The following is a 16,863-nucleotide window of genomic DNA, read 5'->3' as shown; positions in this document are numbered from 1 at the left end:
CTGTGAGTGTTCACCTCATTTTTGCTTCTTATGAAGGTGTTTCTTTTGTGTAGATAGTTGTTAAATTGGTGTCTTTGCTGGGGGATGATCAGTGGAGCCATCTATTCTGCTATCTTGCTCCACCCTCGATTAATAAAAAATATTTTTTTTCAATTTTAGGAATATTCACAATTGCATTGAACACAATAGGGAACTCAGAACAATGAATGTATATAATAGAATTTAGTGTAATGAGTGTGACATTTCAAAATCAGTAATAAATATTAGTTTACTCAGTAAATAGCACTAGGTCGATTGGCTGATACTTTGGAATACAGGTAAAATTATCTCTGTATTACATACCATATACTGAAAATGAATAAATAAATACCAAGTTCTTAGATAACTTGAAGGAAAAATAAGTGAATCATTATCTGATTTTTGTATGATAATTTATTTAAAATAATCCTCACAAGGATAGAAGCCACTAAAACTGTCATTTGTTTAACAAATATCTATTAATCCCCAGTTTATATGTTTAGCACTGTTCTAGGGATTAGAGATGTAGTAGTGAACAAAAGAGCCCAAACCCCTCCTATCATGTCAGATAAATTCTAGTAAAAAGAAGCAAGTCAGCTGCATAGGCCTTGGAAATTAGTCTAGGCTCTTGAGAAGCAAGTGGGAATTTTTATCACTCACAATACATTTACAAATTGATTAAATAGAATTTTATTATCTTTAAAATTGGAACACTTGATAGCTTACTGAAGTGAAAAAAATCAATAGAATTATAAATATTATATAAATATATATACACAGTCACATACACATATAATTTAGCATTTTTTAAATATAGAAAAAGTTCATAAATAAATATATGTTCATTCACCAACTGTTTTATCAATGTTTCCATGCCTGACTCCAGTGATTTCCAATTTAGCTGTCTTCTGTTCTTAATCCCATTATCAGTACAAATTGTCACCCTTTGTAATGGTCAGAGAAATAACATTGTCTGTGATATCATTGATGTTATTGTAAACAGAAAGTTAAGACATGTGAGAGACAAGCAACTATCATATTCCATAATGTTCAGAGTTACTATGTAGATAATTCATATTTGAAGAATTCTTACCTTTTAATGTATGTTCTAAATATTATTCTCATTTCCTCTCTCCTTCCTTCCTCGGTGTCATTTTTGCTACATTTACTATGCCTACATTATAAATACGTCTAACACTTATATTCTGTTACTACTATTCAACCACATGTAATATTATCTGGAACTTCCATTTTTACTGCATTTCACTATTAGATGGATAAATATCAAAATAATTGTATTTTTCTAATCACTTCAAGAATTTCTATTCTCTTAGTTCTGTTTGTAAATATCTTAATGTGATTTATATGTGAATGGTATCTTACCAAATATAAAATCTGGGGGTCATTATTTTTCTCTGAACACTGTACACAGTGTCCCCACTATGTTATGCCTGTAAAGTAGCTGTGGAAAACTGAGATCAGCCTGATAGCTGGGTTCTGCACTTTTTTGTATTATCAAAATGAGTGAGGTTTTGAAGGATTTAAAACCTATTCTGAAATAGACATTTCTTTGTAAATTTGGCATATTTTTTTGGTGCTCATTTAAATTTTATGATATTGCTTGAAACTGAGACATGACTTTTTAAAATATTCTATTAACATAGATGACCTTGTATTATACTTGATATTTTCATATAATCTTAAACAGAGGATATTTAACATTTATTAACTATGGTATTTATTATATGATTATTTTGCAGATTATTTTCATTATATCCTAAAAGTTATCTCCTTTCTTTACTTTAGGAATTTATTATGAATAATATTGAATATATATATATATATTAATTTGGCAAATTAAATTCATTTTAAAATGTGAATTAGCCTTGCATTCTGGCACAAACTCAGATTTTCCATGATAGTTAAATCCTTTTTATATACCTTACCTGGAAGAGTTTAGTGTTATTTTAGTTGATTGATTTAATTTAATGATAATTAGTCTGTAATTTTTTTCTACCATTTTCTTAATTCAGTTAATGCAAACCTTAGACAATTACCTGGAAAACATTCTTTTTTTGGAGAAAGAGTTTCTGTGATAGTGGCGTTTCTTGTTTTGAAAGAGTTTCTGTGATAGTGCCATTTATTGTTTTTTGAATTTTGTAGTATTCACTGATAAGACCATCTAGATTTTTTTCTTTGTGGGATGACTTTAAATAACTAATTAATTGTTTAATTGTTACAGAATTATTTTTATTTTTCATTTTTCATTGAGTGAGATTTTGTAACATTTTTATGAAATCAGATTTATCTAAAATTTTTAAAAAAGCACAAAATTATTCATAAATTGTTGTATAATTCTATTATATGCAACTTCTGTAATTGTTTTCTTTTCATTTTCAATATTTTTTCTTATAGCATCTTCTGTTTTAATTCAATCTTTTTCCATAGCAATTTTTTACCTTGATACTGAAAACATTTTACTTAATTTCCAGTTTATTGGTCATTTATATAAAAGTTATATCTAGTATTACATGGATTACTTTATATCACATTTCATGTAACTCATAACTATTATATGTGGCTGGTCTTATAATGATTTATAGTTCACATATCTTCATAACTCAACTACCTTTGCATGCAAAATTATCTATGTTGTCATTAAAGAGTATACCACATTGCATTTCAGAAGTGTTTCAAAACATAATCCAAAAATGCCCTATCTTATGTTTTATGAGAATAGACATGGAAATCTGAAATTACTAGCAAACAGAATCCAGCAATATAGAAAAAATATTAAATATAATCAGGAGATGAAATCTAAGGATTTCATCTAAAGTTGTTTTAACATAAATGCCCGTCTGTGTAGTACATCATATGAATGAAATAAAAATGAAGAAAAAGGAATATTTCAATGGACACAGTAACAGCAAAATTATGTATCTAGCAAGAGACTTGTATCAAGAATATATAAAAAACACAAGTCAGTGGTAAAAAGACAAATAACCCAATTTAAAAATGCACAAAATATTTAAATAGACATTTCTAAAAGGAAAATAAGTAAATGACCCATAAGCATATGAAAAGATGGTCAGCATAATTAGTAATTTGGGAAATGCAAAGCAAAATCACAGTAAGTTAGCATTTGGCACCAACTTGTGTAACTAAAATTTTTAAAAAGTCGAGTTTAAAAGCTTCTGCACAGCAATGGATACAATCGACAAAGTTAAGAGACAACCCGCAGAATGGGAGAAAACATTTGCAAAATACCCATCTGATAACTGGAAATCATTATGTTAAGTGAAATAAGCAAGACACAGATAAACAAACATTGCATGTTCTCACTTACTTGTGGAATCTGAACTGAACTCACGGACATAGTGAGTAGAAGAATGGTTACCAGGGACTGAGAAGGGTAGTGGAGGGATGGGGAACGGTAGGGATAGTTAATGGGTACAAAAAAGAATAGTTATAAAGAATAAGACCTACTATTTGACAGCACAGCAAATAATAACTGTACATGTTAAGATAAAGAGTGTTATCAGATTGTTTGCAACTAAGTGGAGACATACTTAAGGAGACGGATACCCCATTCTTCATGATGTGCTTACTTCACATTGCATGCCTGTATCAAAACATCTCATATACCCCATAAATATATGTACCTACTATGTAGCCACAGAAATTAAAAACATTTTAAATTAAAAAAATAAAGACTATAACAAGTTTTGGCAAGAATTCATGGAAATCAAAAACCTCATATATTGCTAGAGGGAATGTAAAATGGTGCATCCACTTTGCAAAACTTTGGCAGTTTCTCAAAATGTTAAAATTAGATGAACTAATGAGAGAGGTAATGCATGCTTGAGGGCAGGGAGTATATGGAAAATCTCTGCACTTTTTGCACAATTTTTCTGTGAATGTAAAACTGCTATAAAAATTAAAGTCTCTTAAAAAAATAGATTAGTAATATGATTCAATAATTTCACTCATTGGTTTATACTCAAGATAATTGAAAAAATATGATTATAAAAAACTTTTACATAAATGTTCATAGCAGCATTATTAATAATAGCCAAAAATTAGGACCACAAATGTCCATAAAGAAAATGTGGTATATTCCCAAAGTGGAATGTTATTCAGCAATAAAAAGAAATGAAATACCTATACATGTGGAAACATGAATGAACCTTGAAAATGTTATGCTAAATAAAAGGTAACAGAACACAAAAGGGTACATATTTTATAGTCTTGTTTCTATGGCGTGTCATAGTAGACAAATCCATAGTGACAGAAAGTAGATTCATTTATTCCCACTGTATGAGGGAAGAGAGAAATGAGAAGTGACAGTTAATGAGTATTGAGTTTCTTTATGTGTTGATAAAAATATTTTAAAAGCAGATAGTAGCGATGCTTGCACAACTCTGTGACTATACTAAACAACAATGAATTGAACAAGTGAATTGCATGAAATTTGTGTTATGTGAATTATATAGCAATATAACTTTTATAAAAATGTACTGTTATAGTCATCTAAAATAAAATTCATATAACTATTATATTCATAAGTAAATTGACTTATTTTTTCTAAAATTTCTGATGAAAGTTTGTGATTAACAAACACATCTCTAATTTGCAATACTATAAAGACCAGTAACTTTATTACTATTTAAATATACCTGAATATTGGAAGTGACGTAATGTAAAACTGGATAAAAACATAACTTGCAAATAAAAATTTTTAAAAATGTGTAGAGCATCACTTGAATTTTTTGGTTTCTGACAAATGACATCTACATTAGACTGCAGGTTCTCTCTCCAAAAAAACAAACATTGACCAGATGATAATGTGAATACAAATCACTTGGAGATTTTGTTAATATGCCTTTATATTTTGCTAGGTGTTGAATGAGGCCAGAAATGCCGCATTTTCAACAGGCTTCCATTTGATGTAGGTTGTGCTGATTCACTTAGCTCACTTTGGGTAGCAAATCCTTAGAGGGAGTATAGAAGAGAGAGTAGCTTATATCAAAGGAAGTATCATAAAAGCAGAGAAAATCCTTGATATATCAAAGCTGTGATAAACTGTGATGAGGGCTTGGCAGCAGCCTTGAGTATAAAAGACAAGATACAGGCATAGGATCAGAGATTAGAGAAGAGCTTTGAAGTTTTGTCTTTACTTTTTCACAACATCGTCTTGGAAGCATCATTGCCATCCTATTCTTACTGAGATCCTTTTAGAACAGCTACAGCCCATGCCTGCTCGTATTTGACAAGTAATATCAAAGCAGATTCAAAGTTGTGATGGGTTGAACAAAAATAGTGTCCTGGTTTCTACTCAGGGAGATAGAGAACTGGAAACTGTTTTCTCCCACCCTTATAACAACAACGAAAGTCAGACAAACAGCAAATTTTCTATTTTTCTTGAACCCTAACAGAAAGCTGAGATTGCAGGACAACAAAGGGAGACTTGGTGTTTACTGGAAGAAATGAGATGATAGCAATGGTCTACTTATAGATAGAGCTAGATACCATTAAGGATAGTTGAGTTAGGGTGATTGGTATATTGGTAGAGGCCAAGTATACACTAGTGAGAGATCATGAAGCTCCAAGTGGCCACAGTTATAGATTCTGCATCTTCTTGCAGGTCGTTACTCCACAAACTTCACATGTTGCTCACAGAAATGACCAGAGTGAGTCTGGAGAACGTGTACTCCTTAGTATCTAGTGTAGGGGCAGGTAATTTGCTTAGCCTTCTGTATATCTGTCTTAGTCCATTTAGTGTTGCTATAACAGAATATTATGGATTGGGTAATTTATAAACAATAGAAGTTTATTTGGGTCATGACTCTGGAGGCTACAAAGTCCAAGATAATTAGGTTGCCTTTGATGAGGGTCTTCTTGCTGCATTATTACGGTATGGTAGGTATCCCATGGCTAGAGAAGATGATAAAAAGTGAGAGCATGCAAGGCAGACAGAAAAAGAAGGCCAAACTCTCAATATAACTAACCCACTCCTGAGATAACAGCATTAATCCATTCATGAAGCCAGAGCTATCATGATCTAATCATATCCTAAAAGTCCCACCTCTATTGGTTGGTATTAACCATTGAAATGGCAATGAAATTTGAACATGAGATTTACAGGGGACATTCAAACCATAGCAATATCTATAGAATGGATGTGTTCATCTATATTAAGGACACCACATACTGTCACCCATTGGGCTCTGGTGAACACTCATTGCTGTTGCAAAAAAAAAAAAAAAAAAAAAAAAGGAAAAACACCCAAACACCTCTTGCCCTGAAAAAGGGGCTGAAATTAAACATTTCTGTCAGGTAGAAAATCCCAAATAATCTATAAAAAGCTCCTAGAAATAGTATATGTGTTTATCAAGGTCAGAGAATATATGATAGTATACAATTAAATTATATTTCTATATATTGGCAGTTAACAATTGGAATTTAAAGTAAAAATATACCATTTAACATAGAACCATAGATGAAATATTTAAGTACTTAGTATAAGCATCTGTAACAAAATAAGTTAAAGATATATATGCTATAAACTGCAAAACACTGATAAAAGAAATCAATGAGAACTAGAGAAATATAACACGCACATGACGTTGGAAGACTAAATGTTGTTAAGTTATCAAATTGACCTATAGATTCAATTCAATTCCAGTGAAAATACCATCACATATTCTTATAGATAGATATCAATAAGCTGACTCTAAAATATATATATTAAGGCATTGGCATTAAAATAGCCAAAAAAATTTTGAAAAGGTAGAAGAAAGTTTAAAACTACAATAATTAAGACTGGGTGGTATTGACAAAAGAATAGATGTGTAGATCAACAGAATAGAATCGAGAGACAAGGAATATACTTACACAAATATAATCAACACAGGTTTTTTTGCTTACAAAAGAGCAAAAGAAATTAAATCAAGTAAGGCTAGTATTTTCAACAAATAACACTTGAATAATTGGAAGTGCATATGTAAAAAATGAGCACTGACCTGTACCTCACATCTCATACTAAAATAATCTCGAAGTAGATCATAGATTTAATATAAAACATAAACCCACAAAACTTTTATCTCAATGTGGTTTTATTTTTATCTCAATGTATTTTATTTTTATCTCAATGTGGTATCTCAATGTGGTTTTGATTTGCATTTCTCTAATGACCAGTGATGATGAGCATTTTTTCATATGTTTATTGGCCTCATATATGTCTTCTTTTGAAAAGTGTCTGTTCATAATCCTTTTCCCACTTTTGAATGGGTTTGTTTGTTTTTTTCTTGTAAATCTGTTTTAGTTCTTTGTAGATTCTGGATATTAGCCCTTTGTCACATGGGTAGATGGCAAAAATTTTTTCCCATTCTGTTGGTTGCCTGTTCACTCTAATGATTGTTTTGCAGTGCAGAAACTCTGGAGTTTAATATATTGTAGATAATGGGATTCAGATTTTTCACTGTTGACAAAAGAATGTGGGGCAGGTGTCATAATGAATTCTGTGGTCCTGAATTGGGATTAGTAGAGTTAGAAGTAACAGGAAAACAATTAGTTGTTGCTATATTGTTATGTATTCATCGACTTCTGGTTGGGGGATTATTTTAATTAGTTGTTTTCCTGTTATGGATGTGATTTGCCTGCAACAAGATGTTAAGCGCCTTCAAGGCAATTTCTATCCCTCCTCTAATGTCTGTACAAGACAAGGATGTGCTATCTGGTAGATAAAGTCTATATCTACTGCTAACTGACTGATTCTCTATCAATGTAAAAGGCTAGTAAATGACTTTTTTCAGATCAAAAGTTATCATTGCTTCCAGTCCATAGAAAAATAAATATTAACTACAAAAGTGAAATATTTGGCTTTTATTGATAGCTATGGGCAGCAAATATATATTCAGAGAAGCACATTTTGCTTGGCTAAGAGAGTAGATCTTACGTTCTCACCACACACGTATATACAAAATGGAGATTATGTGAAGTGATGAATATGTTAATTAACTTGATTTTGGGAATCATTGTACAAGGAATGCTTATGTCAAAGTATAATTTATGTTCTAAATACATACACTCTTTATTTGGCAATTATATATCAAAGCTGGACAAAAAGAAAAGCACATTTAGGTTATTATTCAGCCAACTGGCAATGTATGTTTAAAATCATTAATTTGATTTCATTGAATCTTATATCAAAAATGTTATTTATAAGTTTCTATCAGGAAACAACGCTTTGAAAAATAGGTTGTTTGCTATGTATTAGTTGAAAATCCTTACTGATCTTTGTTTGCTAGACTGATTTTGTGATGACATGCTATAGAAATCCTATAGAAATTTTCAATGCTGTAGCTTCTCAGATGAAAAAGTACTGGAGATTGTCTATGAAATGTCTGGGACATCTGTGATTCGAGTGAAAATTAAGTCTTCCAATTCCAGGTGTAAAGCAATCCTGGTTTGTGAAGTTAATATACATATCATGGACGTATCCTGTCATGCTTTCTTCTTCACAGAAAATGGAAATAGAGAGATTTGAGGGAATTTATAAAGATCACCATTCGCCTCTTGTTTTCAGACAAGAAATTGTCTCACACCATAAAGAATCTAGGCTTTTTGGAAACTTACTGAAAAAGAAAATGTCACATTCAAGATAGCAATTATTTCCACTGTTTAAATTACCCTCCACCCAATATAGGTATTTCAGGTATTCACTTAAAATTCAAATATATTCTTTTTTTGTTCTGGATTCATCAAAGCAATCATGTCTGAAATTGAGAATTCCTTTTACTACTCCTCCATCTTGTATTGCCTTTTATAGGCCAATTCTAGTTACTTTAACCCACAAATTTTGAATTCCTTTCACATACTTTCCTACCATGTAGAGAAATTTCTGCAAGAAATAAAGAAACTGGCACTAGTACTCTAAAGTTACAAGTAACTCTATGCCTTTTCAGTATCCTTACCCATATTGATGATCATTGATTAAACATTTGAACCTCAAGGTACTCAACAGAACAAGTGAGTTTGAAACATTGAATTTCTCTTCCATTACCACACTGTAGTGTATTTTTCAAAGCAGTTCATATATAAATAAAGAAGACAACTTACAATTGTTTATAAAGCCTTACAGATAACTCTCATAGTATTAATCTTCTGGGGCTTAAAATTTGTTTTTATTTCCAATATAATATGCTTTTTGTTTTCCAGCAGAAGCAAAATTTTCTTTTGCTATTGCTCAAATTTCCATATAAAACTATTGTCGTATTTACTCTCCCTCCTTTTTAAAACAGATGTTTTCCCCTCTGAGAGATGGATAGTAAATTTTGACAAAGACCTTTTAGATGGCCTAGTTTTGGCAACGCAGTTGGGAGCCTATTGCCCATTCTTGGTAAGAGTCATTTTTATGCATAATGATCTTCTATTATTTGAAAAAATTTAGTGGTTAAAATTTGAAGTTTATTTGCTGTATACAGATTCTTTCGAGTATCTTACATTCAAGTCAAACACCTGGATCTGAATGGCTAGCACTACCTTTTCATTTATTCTTGCATTTTAATTGTATAATTTATTACTGGCAAATATTAATATTTAAATGACTTTTTGCCTAACTATAGAGAGCACTTAAAAAGAAGAAATTTTTATTCCATTACCAACAGGTTTTTTTTTTTTTTTTACAGATTGAGTCTCATTTTGTAAATATGTACACACAACCAAGAACCTCTGAACAGTATTTGCACAATTGCCTGATTGTTGTAAATACTCTTCATGAAATTGGTTTTGACATTGACATACAGGTGGGTGCCTTCATGTTAAACATTCTATAAACATTTTATACGTTTCTTTTGATAGCTTACTCATTTATAATATTTCTTTGTTCATATTTTTAAAATTTGAATTGAAACAGGCTTTTCATGAGCCATTGCTAAAATGTAGAAATTAAAATAGGACTCCACAGAAATCAACTGGATATTTTAAAATTTGTATAATTATATACATCCAGCTGTGCATGATAGGAAAGTGCTTCTAGTACAAGTGCCTGAAACCCCAAAAATAAACAGTGAGTGCATTATTATCAGTACTCAAAGTCTGAGAATGAACTAAAAGAGCAGAATTATTTAAGTATGGATGTTATTTTATCTTCTTCTAATTTAGTAGCAAATATAAATTTTCACTTTAGTTTTAAAATAAATGTTTGTGTAGAGGTCACAATGGTGATATACATTTTAATTGTATGTTGCCCTCCAGGTTGTAATTTCATTTGGCTTTTCACATCAAAACCTCAATAGCAATAATCAAAAATATATTGGATACTTACTATTTTATGAGCCTTTTGTTTGTTACTTAGGGGTAATAAAAAGATAAAATATATGGTTCCTGACTTTGAATATATAAATTCATTAAATTATCAAGATCTTTGGCTGTTAAAAGATAATGTTCTACTCATTTAATTGTTAGTAATGGTGTATGAAAAAAATGAAGTATAGAATTCAGATGAAGGAAGAGATCAATATGATGCAAACTGATACATCAAAGAGTGTGGAAGAGGCAGGAAGAGGCAGAATTTAGTTCGAGTCTGGAATGATGAATTGGATTTGCATTGGTAGTGGTAAGAGAGAAAGTTGTTTGCTCAGAGGAAGTAGCATGAACAGAATATAGAAGTGTGAAAAAGTTAAATATGTTAAGGAAATTGTGTGAATAGGTTTCCCCAGTTGAAGTTTGGTATTGGAAACAGAGACATAGGCATATACTGGGATATTGAATATCAGCATAAAAATTAGGAATTTGTCTTGTGGGCATTATGGGGGATAAAAGGCCTTTACTCTTGCAACAATGGTCAGGATGGACCTAGAGGAGAGGAACTGAAGACAGGGAACACAGACCAATCACAGTGTGATTTCAACTGGTCAAGGAGGGCAGTAATTACTTTCTCTACTCATATCATTTTAATTAGGATTAAAACATAACAAACTGATGTAGGAGAGGTTTACTAGAGTTGGTGACCAGCCACAAAAGAAGGGCATTGGAGAAAGACTATTGTAACTAACTCTGAGTTTTTCATTCTGTGATCCAGAAAGATTGATGATACTAGCACCCAAAGTGTTATCTTATACCTGCTGGAGAAATGAATTTTATAATTGCTCACTTTTTTCTTTGTATTAAAGTCACTTGCATGTTAAAGTCACTTTGTACTGTTCCTGACATTTTTACTTTTTTAATTTCATTTTCCTTTTATTTCTTTTTACATTTTTGGTAGAACTGTAAAGAGAAACTGCAATCAATAATTTTGGGAAAAAGTTCTTTTGTAATAGCAGAGTTTTAAGGACAAACTCTTATAAAAGACTTTGGTTTTGAAAAATAAAAATATTACAATTCCCATAAATTCAACAAATTAACCTTCTTCATGAAAGACAATGGATAAATCCTTCAGGGGTACAGATGTGACAAAACTATATTCATGCCTTCAAAGATGTTGCAGACTAATAATCACAAGTTACATGAAACGAGGCTGATGCAAAGTGACAGTGAATGCCACAATAGACATAGAAATAATCTGCTATGAGACTCAAAGAGAGTGAGAAGTCACTCTAAAAAGGATACCAGGAAAATGTGCACAGGTCACTTAGTACCTAAGCTGACCCTTGAGAGTTTGGTAGGAGTTCACAAGAAATTTAAAATATCTTTGTTTAGAAAAACCATACATTATGATTCCCTCCTTTGCTTTTTGTTTTCCTCAGATCTGTTGACTCGACGTATTTATTTTATTGTATAGTCAAAAATAGTTTAAAAATAAGTATCTACTAGATAAAAATGCCGAAATGTTGTCCAAGATTTGATGAATGAAGAAATTGAAAGTCTGCTTAGCAGATAATGACCAAACCTTTATTAGCCAATTCCAATGCCCTTTTTATTAGCCCAGATTTACCAACCACATTAAATGGCAGATTTTAAAACATCACCCTCTAATGAACTTATACATAATAAATTAATGTTGTTTCTTGTACTGGTCCACCCTTGAATCCTATAAAATTCAGCAATGAACTTATTTATTAATGCTTAAGTTTCTTCTTTATTATGTTCTTAATTGCAGCCTGAAAATTAGCTTCATAAGTTGCTGTGGTAATGTTATGTTTTTTTGGAGAATCCTGCCAGTAGGAATATACAGTTATTACATATTCTCCTTTTCATGACATGATTTTTATTTATAGCAAAAATATTGACCCTAGCGTAGAATGCATGTTTTATTCCCTCATGCAAAGATAGATAACAAAATAAGTATAATAAGCATTTATGGAGCTTTACTACACATAATTTAATAATTAGTGATTGGAGCTAAGGGTGAATTGATAATCTAATTTTGTCTTTAAATTTTTCTGTTTCCTTTTTTTATCATTTGTTAGGGTTCTCTAGAGACACAGAAACAATAGGATATATGAGAGAGGATTTATTAGGGGGAATTGGCTTACATGAACCCAGAGTCAGAGATGTCTCATGATACGCTACCTGCAAGCTGTAACACAGAAGAGCTGGTAGCATCGCTCAGTCCAGAAGCCTTAGAATCAGGGAATCTAATTGTGCAACCCCTAGTCCAAATCTTAAAAACCAGTGAGTCCCCAGAGACCACTGGGGCAAATTTCAGAGTCTAAAAGCTGAAGAACCTAGTCTGATGTCCAAAGACAGGAGGAGAAAAGGTGTCTCATTCTGGAAGGAAAAGAGAGCAGAGAGAGAGAGAGTCCTCCTCCTTCTACCTGTTTGTCCCAGCCCCAACTGATTGGATGGTATCTGCCCACCTTGAGGGCAGATGTTTCTTTCTCAGTCCACTGACGCGGCTTCAACCTCCTCTGAAAACACTCCCACAGATACCCAGAAACAATGCTTCACCCGCCATTTAGGTATCCCTCAATCCAGTCTAATGGACACCTAAAATTAATTTTCACAATCACTAGGAAATTTTTAGGTTTCAGTAACAGAATTCTTAAGTAAAAGTGGTTTAAAAATAAGGAAATTTAATATTTTATATAAGATAAAGTCAGGCAATCAGAGGTTATAAGGATAATTGTTCACTTTTTTAACCAAGTTATCAGAGATTCATTGTTGCTCAGCCGTTCTTGACCTACTAGCTTTGTTTTGGGACTGCAGAAATAACTCCAAAATTTCTGCCAAAGTCTCATATAACACCTTCATACAGTTCTGTTTGGGGCTGGCTGAGTGGCATCTTTTCTTGTGCTCCTCTTTTTTCAGGATATTTCCCATTGCATATCATTGACCAGAATTGAATCCTATTCTTGTGGCTAACCAGTGGTTGCTTAAAAATTTTTAAAAAAGGATATTCACAAAAAGTGAGGTTCATAGTTAAGAAGAAAGGATAAAATGGCTGTTGGGAAGGCAATCAACAGTTGTCTTTGTGGGATTATAGTATATAATTGCGTACTGCTAATTATATTTGGCATCTAGTTTGAAAATAATAGCTTAAAGTTACGGCACATTAAATCCAGCCTAAAACTCAAGATCTTATCACCCCTTCTAGTTACTGATGATGAAACTGAGGCCCAGGAAATTCAATTTACTTAATCAAGAGCATGGCACTGTCATAACAGGACTTGAATTAATTTACCAGATTTCTTGATTTTTTTGTTTGCTTACATTACTGCATTTTGTTAATCTAGTAGGAAAACATTGTCATCATGGGGGAAAAAAGGACCAATACGATTGCAGATATTTTTGGTTAGATCTACATAGTGAAAATAGTGATTATGTCCTTAAAAGTGCTTTCACATGAAATATTTGTTTTAAATAAACCTAACTTATTTTAACATTTGGCTTTCTAGTCTAAGGTTGACAAAAGTCTAATTGCTTTAGGTCATTATTGTTTAAATGTATAAGGAAAGGTGAGAATGCTCTTTTATTTGTGTTTTCAGTATAATGGCTTATTACATGTATTTTCCCATTAAAATTTATTTTTAATTTGCCAAATTGCTGGATTTTTAAAAGATTAGCTTTTAAAATAATTTTTATATTGCTATTTGTATCATTTTATGTTGTAAACACTAAAACATGGTTCAAAAGACTTTGATTCATCTCAGACTTGTGCTCAGAGTGTTCTGCCATTAATACTGTTTTCCCCAGTAAACACACCTCCTGTCACCCTTGATAGCCCTCTTCGGATCATACCCTAGGATGATATAAAACACAGGGTCCAGCAGAGCCATACATTCTTCACTTAAAAATTTACCTTCTTATACCTCAAAAGTGAAAGTGACAATTAAATCTTGCATTTTTTTTTTGAGACAGAGTCTCACTCAGCCACCCAGGCTGGAGCGCACTGGTGCGATCTCAGCTCACTGCAACCACCGTCTCCCGGGCTCAAGTGATTCTCCTGCCTCAGCCTCCCGAGTAGCTGGGATTATAGGCACCTACCATCACGTCTGGCTATTTTTTGTACTTTAGTAGAGACAGGATTTCACCATGTTGGCCAGGCTGGTCTTGAACTCCTGACCTCAGGTCATCTGCCTGCCTCAGCCTCCCAAAGTGCTGGGATTACAGGCATGAGCCATGGCACCTGGCCCTGCATTTTGTTTTTTACATTGTTCTTATGTTAAATCATTTTTCTAAATCTATTGACTAATGTTGTCTTTATTAAAGAATGTGAGACCATAAAATACTGATGAGAAACTTTATGGTCCTGGTATATTTTCAAGTTTTCCTCAAATTATATTCACAGTTAGCTTTCTACCCTGCTAAGGCAGGCCAGTTTTCTTTCTACTGTCAATCTTCTGCTCAGGCACCTTCATTAGTAAGCCTTACTTCTAATTAACAAAACAAGAAAGAACAAACCGTTCTGTTTTCCCAAGAAGAATAAGAGAGCATCAGGAAATGTGGACTAATAGGTCACCAATGGGGCTGTTATTATTCTCTAAAAAGCTGCTGCCCAATTTCAGACTCAAGTGCATTAGTTCCACATATCACCTTGGGTCTCCTTGGCTTTCGCACTATTTGCATTTTGAGGCCAGGCCCAGATCATGTATAGTTACTAACTTAAATATGTACCATTAAATCATAGCAGACCTTCATTTCCATATTGCGGAAGTACAGAGTGTTGCATGTAAATTTTCAGTGGTGCAAAAGAAGCAGCACTTGAGTATAAATTTCCTCAGCAAGGCAATTTAATTCTATAGAAGGGTGCATCTCACAGATGGAGCAATGGCAAGTACACACCTAGACAAGTGAGGGGAAAGGGTTCTTATTCCTGATGTAGGTAGCCCCTGCTGCTGTGTCGTTCACCTATTGGCTAGGGTTAGACTGCAGTCTAATCTGATTTTGACTGGCTATTTTAAAGAGATCAGGGGTACGAGCTGGAGTGGCAGGGTGGGTAGTTTGGTGGGAAGGACAGTTATGGGACAGGTCAGAGCAGGTGACCAGGGGTGACTCAGGTCAAAGCAGGTGACCAGGGCAGGTGACTAGGATGAGTCAGGATGGAGTAGGGGACCAGGGAAACAGTTGTGAACTATTGATTAGAACTGGTGGAAAAGGTTGTTTACTGAAACTACAAGGAAGTTAAACTTTAAAATGGAGAATTAAAGAATAAGAGAGCTGAACATACTGACATACTGATTCTTTGAAGTGAAACTTGGAGTTCACTATATCTAACAAGAGAGCTCTTTTTATGTTGACACTGACAGAGTTGTTTGTCTATTACTAGTGTTTTGTATGTCTTTGAATCCCTCACACCAACCCCAATACTTTCGTGCTGTGAATAACTCTCCTCACCGCTTTTACCTTCTTCTGTTCCTGACTCTACTTTTTGGCTCCAGCTTACATTCTGTCAACGTTTATTGTCCTGATACCATTCCGCTGTAATTTTGGATTTTATCTCGAATCTACTCCAGTAATCATTACTAATGCATTTTGTTTATCAGAGTAATTACATCCTCTGCCTTATTATTTATGTGTTCCGGGAAAAGTACTTCTTTAACTGCCCCTTACCTGATCTGCCTGAACTGTTATCATGTTGTTTCTTCTTCAGAAATCAAGTCCCTCACCTTTCCATCTAAGACCTCCACAGTGTAGCCTGGCAGTCTTTTCTCTCACTAATTTTTCTATCTTTTCTTATGCATGACCTAAATGGAACTTCTTTCCTGAACAACACTATGCTTCTCTATCTCCTCATCCTATAGTGATTTGGTTTTCTGAAAAAATACACCCTTTTTCTCAAATCAAACAGAACATATTTGAAGTCTAAGCATTCTGTGAGGCCCATTTAATGTGCCATTGGTTCTGTGGACCTTTGCTTGAAAATCTCTTGCCATCTTTAACTTCAGGAGTAATAGTCACATTAGTCATGATTTCCAGAGTGTAGTATTCTGAGTTCTGATTAGCTTTTATGGAGTCTGAGGGTACAAGATCAGTGTTCTACTTAGGACACATTTATTTTTTAACACTTAGGTCAAGCTCTTCTGATTCAACGCAGTATTATTTGCTGTATCTGTATTTCAGTGTCATTGTCAATCACAAATATTTTAAATGTTTTAAAGTAATTCAGTAATTGATTTACTATGCTTTTCCTCTTTTTATATTTGTATCTGTTCCTCTTACTTGATGGTTAATATTAGGTGTCAACTTGACTGGATTGAAGGATGCCAAGATGTCTGGCAAAGTTTTGTTTCTAGGTGTGTCTGTGAGGGTGTTTCCAAAGGAGGTGCATGCAGGAGTCAGTGGACTGAGAAAGAAAGATATTCCCTCAATGTGGGTTGGTACCATCCAACTGGCTGTGGTAGTGGCCAAAACAAAGAGGCAGGAGAAGGAGGATATTCAGTTTGCTTATTTTGTTTGTTTGTT

The 16,863-nt window shown here is 33.1% G+C and overlaps 1 protein-coding gene across 1 annotated transcript in view; it reads left to right on the top strand.

Annotated features, from left to right (window-relative positions):
• Positions 1 to 16,863, top strand: part of CFAP47 (cilia and flagella associated protein 47) — a 442,460-nt gene that overhangs the window by 223,250 nt on the left and 202,347 nt on the right. The window contains 2 exon segments of the mRNA XM_021669675.2: positions 9,321 to 9,418; positions 9,708 to 9,824. Of these exon segments, the coding sequence (XP_021525350.2) occupies positions 9,321 to 9,418; positions 9,708 to 9,824 (215 nt within the window).

Source organism: Aotus nancymaae, unplaced genomic scaffold (assembly GCF_030222135.1).
Source record: "Aotus nancymaae isolate 86718 unplaced genomic scaffold, 86718_ANA_hifiasm-v0.15.2.pri h1tg000058l, whole genome shotgun sequence".
In the NCBI taxonomy this organism is placed as follows: domain Eukaryota; kingdom Metazoa; phylum Chordata; class Mammalia; order Primates; family Aotidae; genus Aotus; species Aotus nancymaae.
This window is presented reverse-complemented; position numbering and strand designations above follow the sequence as displayed.